The sequence below is a fragment of the Salvelinus fontinalis genome, chromosome 4 (genome assembly GCF_029448725.1).
Source record: "Salvelinus fontinalis isolate EN_2023a chromosome 4, ASM2944872v1, whole genome shotgun sequence".
NCBI classification, from domain to species: Eukaryota; Metazoa; Chordata; class Actinopteri; order Salmoniformes; family Salmonidae; genus Salvelinus; species Salvelinus fontinalis.
Window position 1 is genome coordinate 81,996,592 of NC_074668.1, and position 22,500 is coordinate 82,019,091.

General features: G+C 48.7%; 1 protein-coding gene across 3 annotated transcripts in view; it reads left to right on the forward strand.

Annotated features, from left to right (window-relative positions):
• Positions 1-15,436, forward strand: part of LOC129854510 (tubulin polymerization-promoting protein family member 3-like) — a 28,523-nt gene extending 13,087 nt beyond the window's left edge. The window contains exons 1-4 of one of the 3 annotated variants that reach the window (XM_055921629.1): positions 8,654-9,101; positions 9,267-9,466; positions 9,916-10,069; positions 12,417-15,436. In XM_055921629.1, the coding sequence (XP_055777604.1) occupies positions 9,279-9,466; positions 9,916-10,069; positions 12,417-12,608 (534 nt within the window). In that variant the 5' untranslated portion in view covers positions 8,654-9,101; positions 9,267-9,278 and the 3' untranslated portion in view covers positions 12,609-15,436. Of the gene's footprint in view, positions 1-8,653; positions 9,102-9,266; positions 9,467-9,915; positions 10,070-12,416 lie in introns of those variants that run through there. The other 2 variants (XM_055921630.1, XM_055921628.1) reach the window with 2 other exon arrangements.
• Positions 15,437-22,500: the final 7,064 nt, after the last annotated feature.

Sequence of the window (22,500 nt, forward strand, 5' to 3'; positions counted from 1 at the left end):
AAAACACAGGCACTTTACATGAAGCCTTATTCTGACATGTTTTATTAGGAAACTGCACTTTTCCATCCTACTTGCTTGCTATCCTTTGCCAGCTCGATCCTGTAGTTTGTAATATGTGATTTGATCTGTATGTATTGTGATTGCTGCTAAACGAATGGACTCGTTGAGGAAGTTTTCTAGAGTGAAAGCAGCTGGTATATAGAGAGAGCTGACTTCTATCCAAGCCCACCCACTGATTCAGCAACACCTCCTCATCTAGTATATAGAGAGAGAGCTGACTTCTATCCAAGCCCACCCACTGTTTCAGAAACACCTCCTCATCTAGTATATAGAGAGAGAGCTGACTTCTATCCAAGCCCACCCACTGATTCAGCAACACCTCCTCATCTAGTATATAGAGAGAGAGCTGACTTCTATCCAAGCCCACCCACTGATTCAGAAACACCTCCTCATCTAGTATATAGAGAGAGAGCTGACTTCTATCCAAGCCCACCCACTGATTCAGCAACACCTCCTCATCTAGTATATAGAGAGAGAGCTGACTTCTATCCAAGCCCACCCACTGTTTCAGAAACACCTCCTCATCTAGTATATAGAGAGAGAGCTGACTTCTATCCAAGCCCACCCACTGATTCAGCAACACCTCCTCATCTAGTATATAGAGAGAGAGCTGACTTCTATCCAAGCCCACCCACTGATTCAGAAACACCTCCTCATCTAGTATATAGAGAGAGAGCTGACTTCTATCCAAGCCCACCCACTGATTCAGCAACACCTCCTCATCTAGTATATAGAGAGAGAGCTGACTTCTATCCAAGCCCACCCACTGATTCAGCAACACCTCCTCATCTAGTCCCTGCTGACTGGCTGTTCCACAGACTCTGTTCCCTCTAAACCACATCTACTATGAAATATCAACTTCACTGGTCCCATAACAACTGGCAGAGCACTACATAACTACAGAGAACTACATAACTACAGAGAACTACAGAACTACAGAGAACTAGAGAGAACTACATAACTACAGAGAACTACATAACTACAGAGCACTACATAACTACAGAGCACTACATAACTACAGAGAACTACATAACTACAGAGAACTACATAACTACAGAGAACTACATAACTACAGAGAACTACAGAGAACTAGAGAGAACTAGAGAGAACTACAGAGAACTACATAACTACAGAGCACTACATAACTACAGAGAACTACAGAGAACTACATAACTACAGAGAACTACAGAGAACTACAGAGAACTACAGAGCACTACAGAACTACATAACTACAGAGAACTACAGAGAACTACATAGAACTACATAACTACAGAGCACTACATAACTACAGAGCACTACATAACTACAGAGAACTACAGAGAACTACATAACTACAGAGAACTACATAACTACAGAGCACTACAGAGAACTACAGAGAACTACATAACTACAGAGCACTACAGAGAACTACATAACTACAGAGCACTACATAACTACAGAGAACTACATAACTACATAACTACATAACTACAGAGAACTACAGAGCACTACATAACTACAGAGAACTACATAACTACAGAGAACTACATAACTACAGAGCACTACAGATAACTATAGAGCACTACAGAGAACTATAGAGCACTATAAAGAACTACAGAGAACTACAGAGAACTATAGAGCACTATAAAGAACTACAGAGCACTACAGATAACTATAGAGCACTACAGAGAACTATAGAGCACTATAAAGAACTACAGAGAACTACATGACTACAGAGAACTACAGAACTACAGAGAACTAGAGAGAACTACATAACTACAGAACTACAGAGCACTACATAACTACAGAGAACTACATAACTACAGAGAACTACAGAGCACTACATAACTACTGTCACGCCCTGGCCTTAGTATTCTTTGTTTTCTTTATTATTTTAGTTAGGTCAGGGTGTGACATGGGGAATGTTTGTGTTTTGTTGGTTTTGGGTGTTTTTATGGTAAAGGGGTTGTTGGGTATAGGATATGGGTTTGTGTGGAGTACATGTGTCTAGTGTTGTCTATGTATGTTTAGTTGTCTAGGAGAGTCTATGGTTACCTGAATGAGTTCCCAATTAGAGACAGCTGATTTCGGTTGTCTCTGATTGGGAGCCTTATTTAGGGTAGCCATAGGCTCTCATTGGTTGTGAGTAATTGTCTATGTCAGAACGTTTGTAGCCTGTGTGTGTAAGTGCACAACGTTATTTAGCTTCACGGTCGTTTGTTGTTTTTGTTCGTTTTGTTAAAGTGTTTCGTGTCGTGTTTATTTTCGTCATCTTTAAAAATAAAAGAAGATGGCTTACTTTCCAAAAGCTGCGTTTTGGTCCATCAATCCGCCACACGATCGTGACAGAACTACTCACCATTATAGGACCAAGCGGCATGGAAAGCGGCAACAGGACCTACCTACACAGGATTCATGGACATGGGAGGAGATACTGGATGGTAAGGGGCCGTGGGCTCAACCGGGAGAATATCGCCTTCCTCGTGAAGAGCTGGAGGCAGCTAAAGCCGAGAGGAGGCGATATGAGGAGGCAGCACGGAGACAAGGCTGGAAACCCGTGAGTACAACCCAAAAATTTCTTGCAGACACCGTGTTACGCAGTAGAGCGCACGGTGTCTCCTGTACGCGTGCATAGCCCGGTTCGGTACATTTCAGCTCCACGTATCGGCCGGGCTAGACTGAGCGTTGAGCCGTATGTCATGAAGCCGGCCCAACGCATCTGGTCACCAGTGCGTCTCCTCGGGCCGGCGTACATGGCACCAGCCTTACGCATGGTGTCCCCGGTTCGCCTATATAGGCCGGTGCGGGTTATTCCACCTCCCCGCACTGGTCAGGCGACGGGGATCATACAACCAGGTAAGGTTGGGCAGGCTCGGCGTTCAAGGGAGCCAGTACGCCTGCACGGTCCGGTATTTCCGGCGCCACCTCCCCGCCCCAACCCAGTACCACCAGTGCCTCCTCCACGCACTACCTATATGGTGCGTGTCTCCAGCCGTTAACCACCAGTGTCTAAACCACGCACCAAGCCTCCTGTGTGTCCCCAGAGTCCTGTGCGTCCTGTTGCTGCTCCCCGCACTAGCCCTGAGATGCGTGTCCCCAGCCCGGTGCCACCAGTCCCGGCACCACGCACCAGGCCTACAGTGCGCCTCAGCCGGCAGGAGTCTGCCGTCTGCACAGCGATGACTGAACTGCCCGTCTGCCAAGCGCCATCTGAGCCATCCGTCTCCCCAGCGCCATCTGAGCCATCCGTCTCCCCAGCGCCATCTGAGCCATCCGTCTCCCCAGCGCCATCTGAGCCATCCGTCTGCCATGAGCCTGCAAAGCCGCCCGTCTGCCATGAGCCTGCAAAGCCGCCCGTCTGCCATGAGCCCACTGAGCCGCCAGCCAGACAGGAGCCGCTAGAGCCGCCAGCCAGACAGGAGCCGCTAGAGCCGTCCGTCAGACAGGATCTGCCAGAGCCGCCAACCAGACAGGATCTGCCAGAGCCGCCAACCAGACAGGATCTGCCAGAGCCGCCAATCAGACAGGAGCAGCCAGATCCGTCAGCTAGCCATGAGCAGCCAGATCCGTCAGCTAGCCATGAGCAGCCAGATCCGTCAGCCAGCCATGAGCAGCCAGATCCGTCAGCCAGCCATGAGCAGCCAGATCCGTCAGCCAGCCATGAGCAGCCAGATCCGTCAGCTAGCCATGAGCAGCCAGATCCGTCAGCCAGCCATGAGCAGCCAGATCCGTCAGCCAGCCATGAGCAGCCAGATCCGTCAGCCAGCCATGAGCAGCCAGATCCGTCAGCCAGCCATGAGCAGCCAGATCCGTCAGCCAGCCATGAGCAGCGAAATCCGTCAGCCAGCCATGAGCAGCCAGATCCGTTAGCCAGCCATGAGCAGCCAGATCCGTTAGCCAGCCATGAGCAGCCAGATCTGTCAGCCAGCCATGGGCAGTCCCTCAGTCCGGAGCTGCCATTCCTCAGTCCGGAGCTGCCCCTTATCCTGGTGCTGCCCCTTATCCTGGTGCTGCCCCTTATCCTGGTGCTGCCCCTTACCCTGGTGCTGCCCCTGACCCTGGTGCTGCCCCTGACCCTGGTACTGCCCCTGACCCTGGTACTGCCCCTGACCCTGGTACTGCCCCTGACCCTGGTACTGCCCCTTACCCTGGTACTGCCCCTTAGTCCGGAGCTGCCCCTTACCCTGGTACTGCCCCTTAGTCCGGAGCTGCCCCTTAGTCCGGAACTGCCCCTTCATGCAATGGGGTTAATGTGGAGGGGGGTCATTTGGAGGAAGCCTAGGAGGTGGTTAGGGACTGTGGTGACGTGGGGACCACAACCAGAGCCGGAGCCGCCACCGTGGATGGAAGCCCACCCAGACCCTCCCCTAGACTGTGTATGGTGCGCCCGGAGTTCGCACCTTAAGGGGGGGGTTATGTCACGCCCTGGCCTTAGTATTCTTTGTTTTCTTTATTATTTTAGTTAGGTCAGGGTGTGACATGGGGAATGTTTGTGTTTTGTTGGTTTTGGGTGTTTTTATGGTAAAGGGGTTGTTGGGTATAGGATATGGGTTTGTGTGGAGTACATGTGTCTAGTGTTGTCTATGTATGTTTAGTTGTCTAGGAGAGTCTATGGTTACCTGAATGAGTTCCCAATTAGAGACAGCTGATTTCGGTTGTCTCTGATTGGGAGCCTTATTTAGGGTAGCCATAGGCTCTCATTGGTTGTGAGTAATTGTCTATGTCAGAACGTTTGTAGCCTGTGTGTGTAAGTGCACAACGTTATTTAGCTTCACGGTCGTTTGTTGTTTTTGTTCGTTTTGTTAAAGTGTTTCGTGTCGTGTTTATTTTTCGTCATCTTTAAAAAATAAAAGAAGATGGCTTACTTTCCAAAAGCTGCGTTTTGGTCCATCAATCCGCCACACGATCGTGACAACTACAGAGAACTACAGAGCACTACATAACTACAGAGAACTACATAACTACAGAGAACTACAGAGCACTACATAACTACAGAGAACTACATAACTACAGAGCACTACATAACTACAGATAACTACATAACTACAGAGAACTACATAACTACAGAGAACTACAGAGAACTACATAACTACAGAGAACTACAGATAACTATAGAGCACTACAGATAACTATAGAGCACTACAGAGAACTATAGAGCACTATAAAGAACTACAGAGCACGACAGAGAACTATAGAGCACTACAGATAACTACAGAGCACTACATAACTACAGAGCACTACATAACTACAGAGCACTACATAACTACAGAGCACTACATAACTACAGAGCACTACAGACAACTACATAACTACAGAGCACTACATAACTACAGAGCACTACATAACTACAGAGCACTACATAACTACAGAGAACTACATAACTACATAACTACATAGCAATACAGAGAACTACATAACTACAGAGCACTACATAACTACAGAGAACTACAGAACTACAGAGCACTACATAACTACAGAGAACTACATAACTACAGAGAACTACATAACTACAGAGAACTACAGAACTACAGAGCACTACATAACTACAGAGAACTACAGAGCACTACATAACTACAGAGAACTACATAACTACAGAGCACTACAGAGCACTACATAACTACAGAGAACTACATAACTACATAGCAATACAGAGAACTACATAACTACAGAGCACTACATAACTACAGAGAACTACAGAACTACAGAGCACTACATAACTACAGAGAACTACATAACTACATAGCAATACAGAGAACTACATAACTACAGAGCACTACAGAACTACAGAGAACTACAGAGCACTACATAACTACAGAGAACTACATAACTACAGAGAACTACAGAGAACTACATAACTACAGAACTACAGAGCACTACATAACTACAGAGAACTACATAACTACAGAGAACTACATAACTACAGAGCACTACAGAGCACTACATAACTACAGAGAACTACATAACTACAGAGAACTACAGAGAACTACATAACTACAGAGAACTACATAACTACATAACTACAGAGAACTACATAACTACAGAGCAATACAGAGAACTACATAACTACAGAGAACTACATAACTACAGAGCCATGACTGGTGTTTTCATTACTCACTGTCATAACAACTACAGTACTACAGCTGCTTTCTACTACAGCTATAAGTTATTACACATCCCACCCACCCACCCACCCACATCCCACCCAGAAGCTGTCCTTCTGTCCCCAGAGAGAGATAGGGAGAACTGTCCTTCTGTCCAGAGAGAGAGAGAGAGAGAGAGAGAGAGAACTGTCCTTCTGTCCCCAGAGAGAAAGAACTGTCCTTCTGTCCCCAGAGAGAGAGAGAACTGTCCTTCTGTCCCCAGAGAGAGAGAGAACTGTCCTTCTGTCCCCAGAGAGAGAGAGAACTGTCCTTCTGTCCCCAGAGAGAGAGAGAACTGTCCTTCTGTCCCCAGAGAGAGAGAGAGAACTGTCCTTCTGTCCCCAGAGAGAGAGAGAACTGTCCTTCTGTCCCCAGAGAGAGAGAGAACTGTCCTTCTGTCCCCAGAGAGAGAGAAGTGTCCTTCTGTCCCCAGAGAGAGAGAGAACTGTCCTTCTGTCCCCAGAGAGAGAGAGAACTGTCCTTCTGTCCCCAGAGAGAGAGAGAACTGTCTTTATGTCCCCAGAGAGAGAGAGAGAGAGAGCTGTCCTTCTGTCCCCAGAGAGAGAGGAGACCTCCCATCATCCTATTGGGCCCCAGTAAGGCTGTGGACATGGGATCTGCATTAAATAGAGCCTTACGGCCCCACCCGCCTGTGGGAAAACAACCCGTGGTTACCTTGGTTACCCCATTGGCAATTTTCTTGTTGTCTGCATGTTTAATTACAAAACTATATTTAAGAAAAGTCCAAGTAAAGATTTCAACATTACCTGCTTCTAAGCGTTCTCACAAAGCGTAATATTGTAGGGCTTCCCTCATTACCCTTTTCATGACGGCACTAACGTTAGCTACGGCTAGCTAGCTAGCAGAACACGGGTTCTTATTCATTAGCTGTGTTAAGGATGTGGACCTTCAAGACTGGAGGGGTTCTGCTCTCTCCTCTCCTCTCCTCTCTCCTCCTTCTCCTCTCCTCTCCTTCTCCTCCTACTCTCTCCTCTCCTCTCTCCTCCTCCTACTCTCTCCTCCTTCTCCTCCTACTCTCTCCTCTCCTCCTTCTCCTCTCCTCTCTTCTCTCCTCCTTCTCCTCCTCCTCTTCCCCACTCCTCTCCTCTCCTCTCCTCCTACTCTCTCCTCTCTCCTCTCTTCTCCTCTACCCTCCTTTCCTCTCCTCTCTCCTCTCCTCTCCTCTCTCCTCCTTCTCCTCCTACTCTCTCCTCTCTTCCTTCTCCTCCTACTCTCTCCTCTCCTCTCTCCTCCTACTCTCTCCTCTCCTCTTCTCTCCTCCTCCTCCTCTTCCCCACTCCTCTCCTCTCCAGCTCTCTTTTAAAAAAAGGAATCCTTTCAACAGATTGTGTGAACCCAGATCCCTGAAGGGAAGGTCTGAGAGGTCAAATAGAGTCGAGTTAGAGGACATGAGATATTCATTTTAAAGTCCTGAGGGTCATCTGGAGCAGAGACTGACATTATTAGTAGTACAAAACTAACACAATACATCAGAAGTTAACTTTGACATGTTCTTTAGCCGTTGACAAGGTATCTACCATGGGATCAAGTATGCATGTGTAACGGATGTGAAATGGCTAGTTAGTTAGCGGGTATGCGCTAACAGCGTTTCAATCAGTTACGTCACTTGCTCTGAAACCTAGAAGTAGTGTTGCCCCTTGCTCTGCAAGGGCCGCGGCTTTTGTGGAGCGATGGGTAACGACGCTTCGTGGGTGACTGTTGTTGATGTGTGCAGAGGGTCCCTGGTTCGCGCCCGTGTCGGGGCGAGGGGACGGTTTAAAGTTATACTGTTACAAATGTCATATGCCATACAAAGAAATACTATACTATTTAACATCCATTTATAGAAAGTCTTAAGCTGTGTTCGAATACTCATACTAGCCCCACTAACCGTACTATTTGTGACTCAATTGAGTATATAGTATGCTCATTGGTCATACTATTGGTCAAAATACGAAGTAAACATGCAGTGTACACTATATCCATGCTTTTAAGACCCATAATGTAATTGTTCAGAAAATGTGTGTGGCTTCACTACGTTTTCAGATTTGAGAAAATGGCGGAAAATATACAGCCGAGGAGAGCGGAGACAAATTCATTGCTTTAATTAACTAATTATGAGAAATGTTTTTTTTTTTTTTAATTGAGCAATGTAATAGTCATGACTTTTCAAATAAGTTTTGTTACACGTTATGTTGGCTGACAACGTATTATCTACGCCGTCCTTACGAACTGCATAGCAGTACAGCAGTATGTACCGGTATGTTAGCTAGTTACCTAACGTTGGTTGGTTACTAATAGATCGCACTTGCCAGGCATTATTAACGATCTGCTATCTGATTACCCAACGTTTATTGACTTGACTATTTCCATCATCTTAGTTAAGTGGTATAGTCGTGCGTTTCAATACGCTTTGGCCGGTGTCAGTAAACGTCGGCAAAAAAATGATAAATTAAATTCTTGCCAGGAACACAGTTACATTTCCCAAGTCTCTGGATAATATGAAAACAGGCTAACCAGCTCTGCCAGGACGAGTATAATGGTCAGAGTGAGCTGTTTGGAAGTAGCTAGCCGACGTTAGCCAGTTAGCTTGGATGCTTGACTACCGTTGAACACTACTCCTTGGCCAGAGCGTCCAGGGTGCGCTCTGAACGCTCCGAGATATACGAACGGACAATCTGACAACGGGAAGGCCCGGAATGAAGTACTCTGGCACTCCAGAATGAATTTACGAACACACCCCGGAAATCGTCTAGCTGGTGTTTTGTTACGCTAACAAGCTAGCAAGACGTTGCATAGCAACAGCATCAACTTCCGGTGGACAGGAGAAGCTCTAGAATTGATTTTACGCTCAACTGGAACGATAGTCTTCCTTTACAGTATACTAAAATGAACTAATAGTATATAGTATTTACTCATTAAGTATGTAGTATACAGTATGTTAGTATGGGTATTTGAGTCTTGTTGTCTTGTTGTTTTGTAATCAGGCAGCTTTAAATGCACCTGCTTCTTCTTTCTTTTTTTAACATAATTTAGTGTCAGACAAATATTTATAATGGCTAAAACCCATGTTGTCTTATTTTGTAGATATTCTTCAAGATGGCGGAGAGCACGGATCTGGAGCAGCTGATGAACTCCTTTAAGAAGTTTGCGATCCACGGAGACACCAAGGCTACAGGGAAGGAGATGAACGGGAAGAACTGGGCTAAACTGTGTAAAGACTGCAAGATCATCGACGGGAAGAACGTCACCGGCACTGACGTGGATATCGTCTTCACTAAAGTCAAGTGAGTTTCAATAACAACCAACTACAACATCATAACAATTTAATACATTACTCTATTATGACGATAATTATTAGTATTATTATTTATGGGTCAATTGCAACCAACATTAGCCACTATATTATCCCCCAACCGATCTCTCTTAAATCATGGGCGAGTTTGTTTTATATGGCCCAGTGCCCCGGTTTGGCGGAGTTTGCTCATTTTTAGACCAATCCATTGGTCCTTAAGGGTAATCTCTCTCCCAGCCGGGGCACTGGGCCATATAAAATGAACTTGTCCATGGTTTAAGAGAGATCAGCTGCCGATAATATAGTGGCCAATGTTGGTTGCAATTGACCCATTATTATTATTATTATTATTATATAATACTTATACTAGTACTGATAATACTAGAGTAAATCCACTTCAGAGCAGTGTTGTGGAACGACTGTTGTTTTCTGCCGTTGCAGAGCAAAGACGTCCCGGGTGATCACCTACGAGGAATTCCAAAGAGCCCTGGAGGAGCTGGCCCCTAAGAGGTTTAAAGGTCAGAGCAAAGAGGAGGCCCTAACGTCTGTCTACAAGCTGATAGAGGGCAAGGAGCCCACCAACGTAGGAGTCACGGTACGACAGATTACTACTACTACTACTACTACTACTACTACTACTACTACTACACTACTACTACTACTACTACTACTACTACTACTACTACTACTACTACTACTACTACACTACTACTACTACTACTAATATACTACTACTACTACTAATATACTACTACTATTACTACTACTACTATACTACTACTACTACACTACTGCTACACTACTACTACTACTACTAATATACTACTACTACTACTACTAATATACTACTACTAATATACTGCTACTACTACTATTATTACTACTACTACTACTAATATACTACTACTACTAATATACTACTACAAATACACTACTACTACTACTACAAATACAGTACTACTACTAATATACTACTACTACTACTACTACTACCAATATACTAATACTACACTACCACTACTACTAATATACTACTACTACTACTACTACTACTACTACTACTAATATACTACTACTACTACCAATCATAATAATATACTACTACTACTACTACTACTACTACTAATATACTACTACAAATACAGTACTACTACTACTACTATACTACTACTACTACTACACTACCACTACTACTAATATACTACTACTACTACTACTACTAATATACTACTACTACACTACCACTACTACTAATATACTACTACTACTACTACTACTATACTGCAACTACACTACCACTACTACTAATATACTACCACTGCTAATATACTACTACTACATTACTACTACTACCACTACTACAGCACTACTACTACTACTACTACAGCACTACTACTACACTACCACTACTACTAATATACTACTACTACAAATATACTACTACTACAAATATACTACTACTACATTACTACTACTACCACTACTACAGCACTACTACTACTACACTACCACTACTACTAATATACTACTACTACACTACCACTACTACTAATATACTACTACTACTACTACTATACTGCTACTACACTACCACTTCTACTAATATACTACTACTACTACTACCACTACTACAGCACTACTACTACTATACTACTACAACTAATCAACTTTCATTATTGACATGTTAGCCAGCTAAATAAACACTGTCTTGTTCTGAAACACATCTTCAAGTGTGCGGTAAGATTATGTCCATAAATGAATATGGGGTAAAGGCCTGGTAGTCTACTGTCACTTCAGGGTAGATAGGACAGCTGTGGAGGAGGATAGTAACATACATGAATATGGGGTAGATAGGACAGCTGTGGAGGAGGAGAGTAACATACATGAATATGGGGTAGATAGGACAGCTGTGGAGGAGGATAGTAACATACATGAAAATGGGGTAAAGGCCTGGTAGTCTACTGTCACTTCAGGGTAGATAGGACAGTTGTGGAGGAGGACAGTAACATACATGAATACGGGGTTAAGGCCTAGTAGTCTACTGTCACTTCAGGGTAGATAGGACAGTTGTGGAGGAGGACAGTAACATACATGAATACGGGGTTAAGGCCTAGTAGTCTACTGTCACTTCAGGGTAGATAGGACAGCTGTGGAGGAGGACAGTAACATACATGAATATGGGGTAAAGGCCTAGTAGTCTACTGTCACTTCAGGGTAGATAGGACAGCTGTGGAGGAGGACAGTAACAGTACGGTGTGTTTATCACACCATTCTGAAGTCAAGGAGATTGTTTAGACGTGCCTGAGTGAATGTACTCTCCTCTCCAGACCGTCTCAGCGCTCTGAGCCAACTCACTTTCATGACATCATAGCCATTACAAGAGACTGGCTTCATCGGTGAGGTGTGTCTGTGGTGTGTGTGTGTGTGTGTGTGTGTGTGTGTGTGTGTGTGTGTGTGTGTGTGTGTGTGTGTGTGTGTGTGTGTGTGTGTGTGTGTGTGTCTGTGTGTGTGTGTGTGTGTGTGTGTGTGTCGTGTGTGTGTGTGTGTCTTACCAAAGGTTTTTTTCTCCAACACCATTATGTGTTAACACTGGCTGGCTGTTCTCATGCTGTGAATTGAACCTGAGTTCAACCTCTTTATCTACGAGTGGCTGTTGGTTTTATGACTTAAGAAATTATAATTGAGTTAAAGTAATCCCTTTTTTAGGGATCGGTTCTACCTATCCGTCTCCAGCTGTTTCCTCCTGTGTACAACATTCAGATTCTAGGGACTTTAAGAACTGTTGTAATCCCAGCGCTGGAGGGCAGCGGGAACTTCCTCAGTTTGTCAAGAGAACCTAGTAGCAGTATACCATTAAAACACAACTGTATTGGTTTAGCTCACCAACATGACAACATGGTTTCTGATACTGTCGTCCCCCCCTCCCCCACCCTCCTCCACAGAAAATGGCGAAGACAGCCGCAGTGGACAGACTGACGGACACCACCAAGTACACGGGCTCCCACAAAGAGCGCTTCGACGAGAGCGGGAAGGGGAGGGGTAAGGGAGGGCGGGAGGAGCTGGTGGAGAAAACGGGATACGTCGGCTCCTACAAGAACGCCGGAACCTACGAGGAGAAAACCAAGGCTAAGTAGCCCACCGGGCCAGGCGGGGTGGTCAACAGGCCCAGTAGAACACCGGGCCAGGCGTGGTAGTCAACAGGCCCAGTAGACCACCGGGCCAGGCGTGGTAGTCAACAGGCCCAGTAGACCACCGGGCCAGGCGTGGTAGTCAACAGGCCCAGTAGACCACCGGGCCAGGCGGGGTGGTCAACAGGCCCAGTAGACCACCGGGCCAGGCGGGGTGGTCAACAGGCCCAGTAGACCACCGGGCCAGGCGTGGTAGTCAACAGGCCCAGTAGACCACCGGGCCAGGCGTGGTAGTCAACAGGCCCAGTAGACCACCGGGCCAGGCGGGGTGGTCAACAGGCCCAGTAGACCACCGGGCCAGGCGTGGTAGTCAACAGGCCCAGTAGACCACCGGGCCAGGCGTGGTAGTCAAAAGGCCCAGTAGACCACCGGGCCAGGCGGGGTGGTCAACAGGCCCAGTAGACCACCGGGCCAGGCGGGGTGGTCAACAGGCCCAGTAGACCACCGGGCCAGGCGGGGTGGTCAACAGGCCCAGTAGACCACCGGGCCAGGCGGGGTGGTCAACAGGCCCAGTAGACCACCGGGCCAGGCGTGGTAGTCAACAGGCCCAGTAGACCACCGGGCCAGGCGGGGTGGTCAACAGGCCCAGTAGACCACCGGGCCAGGCGTGGTAGTCAACAGGCCCAGTAGACCACCGGGCCAGGCGTGGTAGTCAAAAGGCCCAGTAGACCACCGGGCCAGGCGGGGTGGTCAACAGGCCCAGTAGACCACCGGGCCAGGCGGGGTGGTCAACAGGCCCAGTAGACCACCGGGCCAGGCGGGGTGGTCAACAGGCCCAGTAGACCACCGGGCCAGGCGGGGTGGTCAACAGGCCCAGTAGACCACCGGGCCAGGCGGGGTGGTCAACAGGCCCAGTAGACCACCGGGCCAGGCGTGGTAGTCAACAGGCCCAGTAGACCACCGGGCCAGGCGGGGTGGTTAACAGGCCCAGTAGACCACCGGGCCAGGCGGGGTGGTCAACAGGCCCAGTAGCCCACCGGGCCAGGCGGGGTGGTCAACAGGCCCAGTAGCCCACCGGGCCAGGCGGGGTGGTCAACAGGCCCACAACATGGCATGTATCCCAAATGACATCCTACTCTACATAGTCCACTACTTTGACCAGAGCACTACGGGTCCTGCTATAAAGTAGTGCACTATATAGGGAATAGAGTGCCATTTGAGACGCTTCCAGGGTCACTATATCCTAGCCCCCCCCCCCCATATAGTTGGGACCAAACCCTGAACCCCGAACTCTGACCTTTGACCCCTAACCACAGGCTTAACCCCAGGCCCTGTCGACAGAGACTGTCCTGTCTTATCTTTGATATGTTCTGAGGGGGGGGGTGTTGTGATTGGGGATGATGAGAGAGCTGCTTTTTACTCTTAGGATGTTGTTATAGTTGTGTTTGAGTCTAGAGAGGGTGTGAGGCGATCTCCTTAAACAGAGATATGACCGACAGAGAGGGTGTGAGGCGATCTCCATTAAGAGAGATATGACCGATAGAGAGGGTGTGAGGCGATCTCCTTAAACAGAGATGTGACCGACAGAGAGGGTGTGAGGCGATCTCCTTAAACAGAGATATGACCGACAGAGAGGGTGTGAGGCGATCTCCTTTAACAGAGATATGACCGACAGAGAGGGTGTGAGGCGATCTCCTTAAACAGAGATATGACCGACAGAGAGGGTGTGAGGCGATCTCCTTAAACAGAGATAGGACCGACAGAGAGGGTGTGAGGCGATCTCCTTTAACAGAGATATGACCGACAGAGAGGGTGTGAGGCGATCTCCTTTAACAGAGATATGACCGACAGAGAGGGTGTGAGGCGATCTCCTTAAACAGAGATATGACCGACAGAGAGGGTGTGAGGCGATCTCCTTAAACAGAGATATGACCGACAGAGAGGGTGTGAGGCGATCTCCTTAAACAGAGATATGACCGACAGAGAGGGTGTGACGCGATCTCCTTTAACAGAGATGTGACCGACAGAGAGGGTGTGAGGCGATCTCCTTAAACAGAGATAGGACCGATAGAGAGGTTGTGAGGCGATCTCCTTAAACAGAGATAGGACCGACAGAGAGGGTATGAGGCGATCTCCTTAAACAGAGATAGGACCGATGTGTGTTTACAGATGACTAGATCAGAATGCTCTGTTCACTGTCACACCTGGCCTGCCCTGAGACTGTACATAGACCTGTGATATATACCTTTTACCTTGCTTTGTTCTTTAACATGTTGAGTTGCACTGTGACAGACTGATGCAAGAGTTGCTCTGGAATTGAATGAAACATCCCCACTGTAAAGTAAAACGTCAGCACCAAGACCGTGATTAGACGAAAAAATACATACCGGTAAAATAATCTGACATTGTGCCGTGTTCCATAGGCTTCAAACTATGAATGTCCTCTTTGATTTGAGTTTACTGACAGTATATTTAATCTTCCTCCTCCTTCATCTTCCTTACAGTATGAAACATCTTCCTCCTCCTTCCTTACAGTATGAAACATCTTCCTCCTCCTTCATCTTCCTTACAGTATGAAACATCTCTCAAACTCCTAGTTTCAGGGTTTCGTCTTTAATAAGACTATCGTTTTAGAACTAGCTAGCTTTTTAATTCTGACACTATTTCTTAAACGTTCGTTGCTTTTCAATTTATTTTTCTCACTTTTGGTTCTTTTTTGATTTGTTTGTTTGTTTTGTTTGTTTGTTTTGTTTGTTTTGTAGAAACTGGACAACGGCTGCCTTGAAGGGGAAATTGTTGTATAAAAAATTGGTAATAAAATATTTTTGTCTTTAGTTTGTGGTTTCTTTAATTCCCATTCTGAGTGGTATTTACAAACGTCATTACTCAGTGAGCGAATCATCATTTACCAAACCAGAAAGTGTCCAATGGTACAAGCTTTCTCATGTTTACAAAATAATGTATTCTCCTAATAAACAGGTAACTAGCCTGTGTTAAACTGAATTTATTTGGGTAAAAACCTATACAAATATATGTACTGTATTTCCGTGTCCTTGAAGTGTGGGACTGTGTGAAAGCACAAACATTAAACATTTTTAATACATTGACTTGACATCAGACTGAAAGTCACATACTTTTCCACAGATTCCTTCACTTGAACACGAATCACAGATGAATCCTCTCTACTCTGCTTCTGGTCATCTGACATTTAAAGGGCCAATCAAGCTGGATCTTTGATAAAAGTTCCTTGGGATTATTGTCTGCTGTCCAGTCTATGTGTGTATATCCCAAATGGAACGTTATTCCCTATACAGTGCACTACTTTAGTCCAGAACCCTATGGCACCCTATTCCCTATATAGTGCACTACTTTAGACCAGAACCCTATGGCACCCTATTCCCTATATGGTGCACTACTTTAGACCAGAGCCCTATGGCACCCTATTCCCTATATAGTGCACTACTTTAGACCAGAACCCTATGGCACCCTATTCCCTATATGGTGCACTACTTTTGACCAGAGCCCTATTCCCTACTGATGTTGGATTGTAATTTGATCGCTCTTTTGTTGCTGAGATCTTTGTGATTTACATAAATTCACTGAAAACCCAAACTAACGCAGTTATATTAACACTATTGCACTTTTCACGTAGCCTACTTTTGTCCGGCTAATAGCCTAACAACCAATCAAGCAACATTATGGACTAAACGTTAAAATCCTGTTGCTGCAGGATTATTTTTTGCTGTGACAATACTGGTCAAATTAAGATCCTACATCTGTACATAGTGCACTACATTTAACATTTTTACATTTAAGTCATTTAGCAGACGCTCTTATCCAGAGCGACTTACAAATTGGTGCATTCACCTTATGACATCCAGTGGAACAGCCACTTTACAATAGTGCATCTAAATCTTTTAAGGGGGGGGGGGGGGGGGGGGGGGGCAGAAGGATTGCTTTATCCTAGGTATTCCTTGAAGAGGTGGGGTTTCAGGTGTCTCCGGAAGGTGGTGATTGACTCCGCTGTCCTGGCGTCGTGAGGGAGTTTGTTCCACCATTGGGGTGCCAGAGCAGCGAACAGTTTTGACTGGGCTGAGCGGGAACTGTACTTCCTCAGTGGTAGGGAGGCGAGCAGGCCGGAGGTGGATGAACGCAGTGCCCTTGTTTGGGTGTAGGGCCTGATCAGAGCCTGAAGGTACTGAGGTGCCGTTCCCCTCACAGCTCCGTAGGCAAGCACCATGGTCTTGTAGCGGATGCGAGCTTCAACTGGAAGCCAGTGGAGAGAGCGGAGGAGCGGGGTGACGTGAGAGAACTTGGGAAGGTTGAACACCAGACGGGCTGCGGCGTTCTGGATGAGTTGTAGGGGTTTAATGGCACAGGCAGGGAGCCCAGCCAACAGCGAGTTGCAGTAATCCAGACGGGAGATGACAAGTGCCACTACTTGTGACCAGAGCCCAGGACTAGCAGTACACTATACAGGGAAAAAGGGTGTCATTTGGCTGACTTGACTGTAGTGTGGACTCACTAGGAGCTGGGGCGCCCCACGGCTGACGGGAGTTACCGTGGTAACAGCAGGAAGGGAAGGGGTGAATCTGATCGTAATGTTTATGCGTCCCGTTCACGCAGTACCGCCTCGTCGCCTCCTCGTCAATGTGACATTTTCAACACAGCACTGACACATCTGGAGCGCACTAAGCTGGTCTACGTTCCAAACAGCACCCTATTCCATTTATAGTGCACTACTTTTGACCAGGGCCAATAGGGGAATAGGGTGTCAGGGCAGAAGTACACTCTTAGAGTTAGTAGTGACTGGAGGAAACCTGGAGATCCTCAAGGAATGATTGCTAGTCAGCGGTTCATAGTTGCACCTTCGGTTAGCAGAGCGGTTTCTTGGAGGATGATTTAATGATTTGATGTAGCAATGGAATGGAGGCGTGGCTTAGTAGGGGCGTGGCAGTAAGCTATATATATTTTTGACCACCCGTTACAGTAAATGTCATTCCTGTTCATCTGTTCTGTTGTAAATCGTCATCATATGGTAAGGTTGAACACAGTTTTGGTCGATGAGGTCCTCAGGAGCTTATGCAAATCCCAAAGATGAAACGGTTATTAATTTATTTCTTTATGTAATCAGCAATGTTAATTTTATCCTTTTAGAAATATATAATATGCGTAAATATTCGAGGAACATTTTAATTTGTAGCGTACAAACTTAACATGATGAACGAGGATGACGTTTACGTTAACGGGTAGTGATGTTAAGTTTGATACCGGAGCTCTGAGACATACGTTGCAAAATCGCGCGAAAGGAGTTTCCTTCAAAACAACGTGATCAATGACGTGCCGAAGATTCGTTTTGTCAAACGACCACCTGATTGGTTTGGGACATACAGCCTATTTAAGTGTTGCCTTGAACACGGAGTCAGAGAGCAGAACAGCCAGTCTACCCCCCCACCCCCGTCCCCCCCCGTCCCCCCCCCGTCCCCGTCCCTCCCCAGCAGTAACTCTGCCCGTGTCCAGACACAGGGAACAGGAAGCCCGCGCGGGGCCCTTGTTGTCATGGCAGCACAAGTGTACACAATATAACACTTCAGCACCTGGCTCCAATGGTCTCTTTCTCTCTCTGCTTCCCTCCCCTCTTTCTCTAATTCTCTCTCACTCTCTTTCTCTCTCTCTCTCTCTCTCTCTCTCTCTGCTTCCCTCCCCTCTTTCTCTAATTCTCTCTCACTCTCTCTCTCTCTCTCTGCTTCCCTCCCTTTTTCTCTAATTCTCTCTGACTCTCTTTCTCTGTCTCTCCCTCACCCTCCACCCACTCTATCACGCTCTCTCTCCCCATCTCCCCCTCTCCCCTCTCTCTCTTCTTTGTTTGTAACCAAACACACAAGTTCATGGCAACGCTGGTTGTTTGGGACGTCTCCTTGGAAGCTCGAATCAAAAACATATTTGGCTCCGACGGGGGCGGTCCTAGTCCACCCCAGCCTAACTTGTGTTGCTGTGGCTATCTCTGTCATGGGTTGACGAATGGCATGGCAGCTAACGCAGTCACATGTGCTCTTGTGACTTCAGAACCCCTTCTCAGGCGGTGGCTGGCTCTGGGGACTAGGACTGCAGCTAAGTGGTTAGGGCTGGGGTTAGGACTGGGGTCGTGGGTTAGGGCTGGGGTTAGGGCTTGGGCCGTGGTTAGGGCTGGGGTCGTGGGTTAGGGCTGGGGTTAGGGCTGGGGCCGTGGTTAGGGCTGGTGTTAGGGCTGGGGTTAGGGCTGGGGTTAGGGCTGGGGTCGTGGGTTAGGGCTGGGGTTAGGGCTGGGGCCGTGGTTAGGGCTGGGGTTAGGGCTGGGGTTAGGGCTGGGGTCATGGTTAGGGCCGTGGTTAGGGCCGGGGTTAGGGCTGGGGTTAGGGCTGGGGTTAGGGCTGGGGTCATGGTTAGGGCCGTGGTTAGGGCCGGGGTTAGGGCTGGGGTTAGGGCTGGGATAGTGGTTAGGGCCGTGGTTAGGGCTGCGGTTAGGGCTGGGGCCGTGGTTAGGGCCGGGGTTAGGGCTGGGGTTAGGGCTGGGATAGTGGTTAGGGCCGTGGTTAGGGCCGTGGTTAGGGGTGGGGTTAGGGCTGGGGTTAGGGCTGGGGTAGTGGTTAGGGCCGTGGTTAGGGCCATGGTTAGGGCTGGGGTTAGGGCCGGGGTTAGGGCTGGGGTTAGAGCTGGGATAGTGGTTAGGGCTGGGGTTAGGGGTTAGGGGTGGGGTTAGGGCTGGGGTCGTGGTTAGGGCCGGGGTTAGGGCTGGGGTTAGGGCTGGGATAGTGGTTAGGGCCGTGGTTAGGGGTGGGGTTAGGGCTGGGGTTAGGACCGTGGTTAGAGCTGGGGCCGTGGTTAGGGCTGGGGTTAGGGCTGGGGTCGTGGTTAGGGCTGGGGTAGTGGTTAGGGCTGGGGTTAGGGGTTAGGGCTGGGGTTAGGGCTGGGGTCGTGGTTAGGGCTGGGGTAGTGGTTAGGGCTGGGGTTAGGGGTTAGGGGTTAGGGCTGGGGTTAGGGCTGGGGTTAGGGCTGGGGTCGTGGTTAGGGCTGGGGTAGTGGTTAGGGCTGGGGTTAGGGGTTAGGGGTTAGGGGTGGGGTTAGGGCTGGGGTTAGGGCTGTGGTTAGGGCTGTGGTTAGGGCCGTGGTTAGGGCTGGGGCTAGGGCTGGGGTTAGGGCTGGGATCGTGGTTAGGGCTGGGGTTAGGGCTGGGGTTAGGGCTGGGGTCGTGGTTAGGGCTGGGATCGTGGTTAGGGCTGTGGTTAGGACTGGGGTTGAGGTAATAGCCCCAGGGTTAAAGGTGAGGTGGGCTGAGGGTTAGGACTTGGGTTGAGGGCTGTGGGTTAGGACTGGGGTTGAGGGCTGAGGGTTAGGACTGGGGTTGTGGGCTGAGGGCTGAGGGTTAGGACTGGGGTTGTGGGCTGAGGGCTGAGGGTTAGGACTGGGGTTGTGGGCTGAGGGCTGAGGGTTGGGACTGGGGTTGTGGGCTGAGGGCTGAGGGTTGGGACTGGGGTTGTGGGCTGAGGGTTAGGACTGGGGTTGTGGGCTGAGGGTTAGGACTGGGGTTGTGGGCTGAGGGCTGAGGGTTGGGACTGGGGTTGTGGGTTAGGACTGGGGTTGAGGGCTGAGGGTTAGGACTGGGGTTGTGGGCTGAGGGCTGAGGGTTGGGACTGGGGTTGTGGGCTGAGGGTTGGGACTGGGGTTGTGGGCTGAGGGCTGAGGGTTGGGACTGGGGTTGTGGGCTGAGGGTTAGGACTGGGGTTGTGGGCTGAGGGTTAGGACTGGGGTTGTGGGCTGAGGGCTGAGGGTTGGGACTGGGGTTGTGGGCTGTGGGTTAGGACTGGGGTTGAGGGCTGAGGGTTAGGACTGGGGTTGTGGGCTGAGGGCTGAGGGTTAGGACTGGGGTTGTGGGCTGAGGGCTGAGGGTTGGGACTGGGGTTGTGGGCTGTGGGTTAGGACTGGGGTTGAGGGCTGAGGGTTAGGACTGGGGTTGTGGGCTGAGGGCTGAGGGTTGGGACTGGGGTTGTGGGCTGAGGGCTGAGGGTTGGGACTGGGGTTGTGGGCTGAGGGTTAGGACTGGGGTTGTGGGCTGAGGGTTAGGACTGGGGTTGTGGGCTGAGGGTTAGGACTGGGGTTGTGGGCTGAGGGCTGAGGGTTGGGACTGGGGTTGTGGGCTGTGGGTTAGGACTGGGGTTGAGGGCTGAGGGTTAGGACTGGGGTTGTGGGCTGAGGGCTGAGGGTTAGGACTGGGGTTGTGGGCTGAGGGTTAGGACTGGGGTTGTGGGCTGAGGGCTGAGGGTTAGGACTGGGGTTGTGGGCTGAGGGCTGAGGGTTAGGACTGGGGTTGTGGGCTGAGGGCTGGGGGTTAGGACTGGGGTTGTGGGCTGAGGGCTGAGGGTTGGGACTGGGGTTGTGGGCTGAGGGTTAGGACTGGGGTTGTGGGCTGAGGGTTAGGACTGGGGTTGTGGGCTGAGGGTTAGGACTGGGGTTGAGGGCTGAGGGTTAGGACTGGGGTTGAGGGCTGAGGGTTAGGACTGGGGTTGTGGGCTGAGGGTTAGGACTGGGGTTGAGGGCTGAGGGTTAGGACTGGGGTTGAGGTAATAGCCCCAGGGTTAACGGTGAGGTGGGCTGAGTGTTAGGACTGGCGTTGAGGACTGGGGTTGGTAATAAATTGTCTGATTGATGACATGCTAACGGGCAGCAGGGAGTCTGACAGGCTTGGCTCAGTCTGATGACATGCTAACGGGCAGCAGGGAGTCTGACAGGCTTGGCTCAGTCTGATGACATAAGAGGATCCTGTTGAGTCACAACCTCAGAGTCAAAGCACAACCAGGGCTGCAGAAAGATACAGTCTAGTTTCTCTCTCTAATCTTTCTCTCCCCTCCAGTCTCTCTCTCTCTCTCACTCTCTCTCTCTCTTCTCCAGTGTCTCTCTCCTCTCCAGTGTCGCTCTCTCTCTCCCTCTCTCTATTCTCTCACTCTCTAGTCTCTCACTGTCTCACTCGCTCTCTCTCTCTCTATTCTCTCACTCTCTAGTCTCTCTCTCTCCTCTCCTCTCTCTCCCCTCAAGTGTCTCTCTGTCTCTCTCTCTCTCCCTCACTCTAGTTTCTCACACTCTAGTCTCTCTCTCTAGTCTCTCACTGTCTCACTCGCTCTCTCTCTCTATTCTCTCACTCTCTAGTCTCTCTCTCTCTCTCTCTCTCTCTCTAGTCTCTCACTCTCCCCTCCTCTCTATCTCTTTAAAGTCTCTCTCTCTCTCCTCTCCCCTCTCTCTCTCTCTAGTCTCTCACTCTCCTCCTCTCTCTCTCTCTCTCTTTCTAGTCTCTCTCTCTCCTCTCCTGTGTCTCTAATAAGGTCATACATTTGGCAGGATGTTAGGAAGTGCAGCTCAGTTTCCACCTTATTTTGTGGGCAGTGAGCACATAGCCTGTCTTCTCTTGAGAGCCATGTCTGCCTACGGCGGCCTTTCTCAATAGCAAGGCTATGCTCACTGAGTCCGTACATACTCAAAAGCTTTCCTTAAGTTTGGGTCAGTCACAGTGGTCAGGTATTCTGCCACTGTGTACTCTCTGTTTAGGGCCAAATAGCATTCTAGTTTGCTCTGTTTTTTTGTTAATTCTTTCCAATGTGTCAAGTAATTATCTTTTTGTTTTCTCATGATTTGGTTGGGTCTAACTGTGTTGCTGTCCTGGGGCTCTGTGGGGTGTGTTTGTGAACAGAGCCCCAGGACCAGCTTGCTTAGGGGACTCTTCTCCAGCTTCGTCTCTCTGTAGGTGATGGCTTTGTTATGGAAGGTTTGGGAACAGAGCCCTAGGACCAGCTTGCTTAGGGGACTCTTCTCCACATTCGTCTCTCTGTAGGTGATGGCTTTGTTATGGAAGGTTTGTGAACAGAGCCCT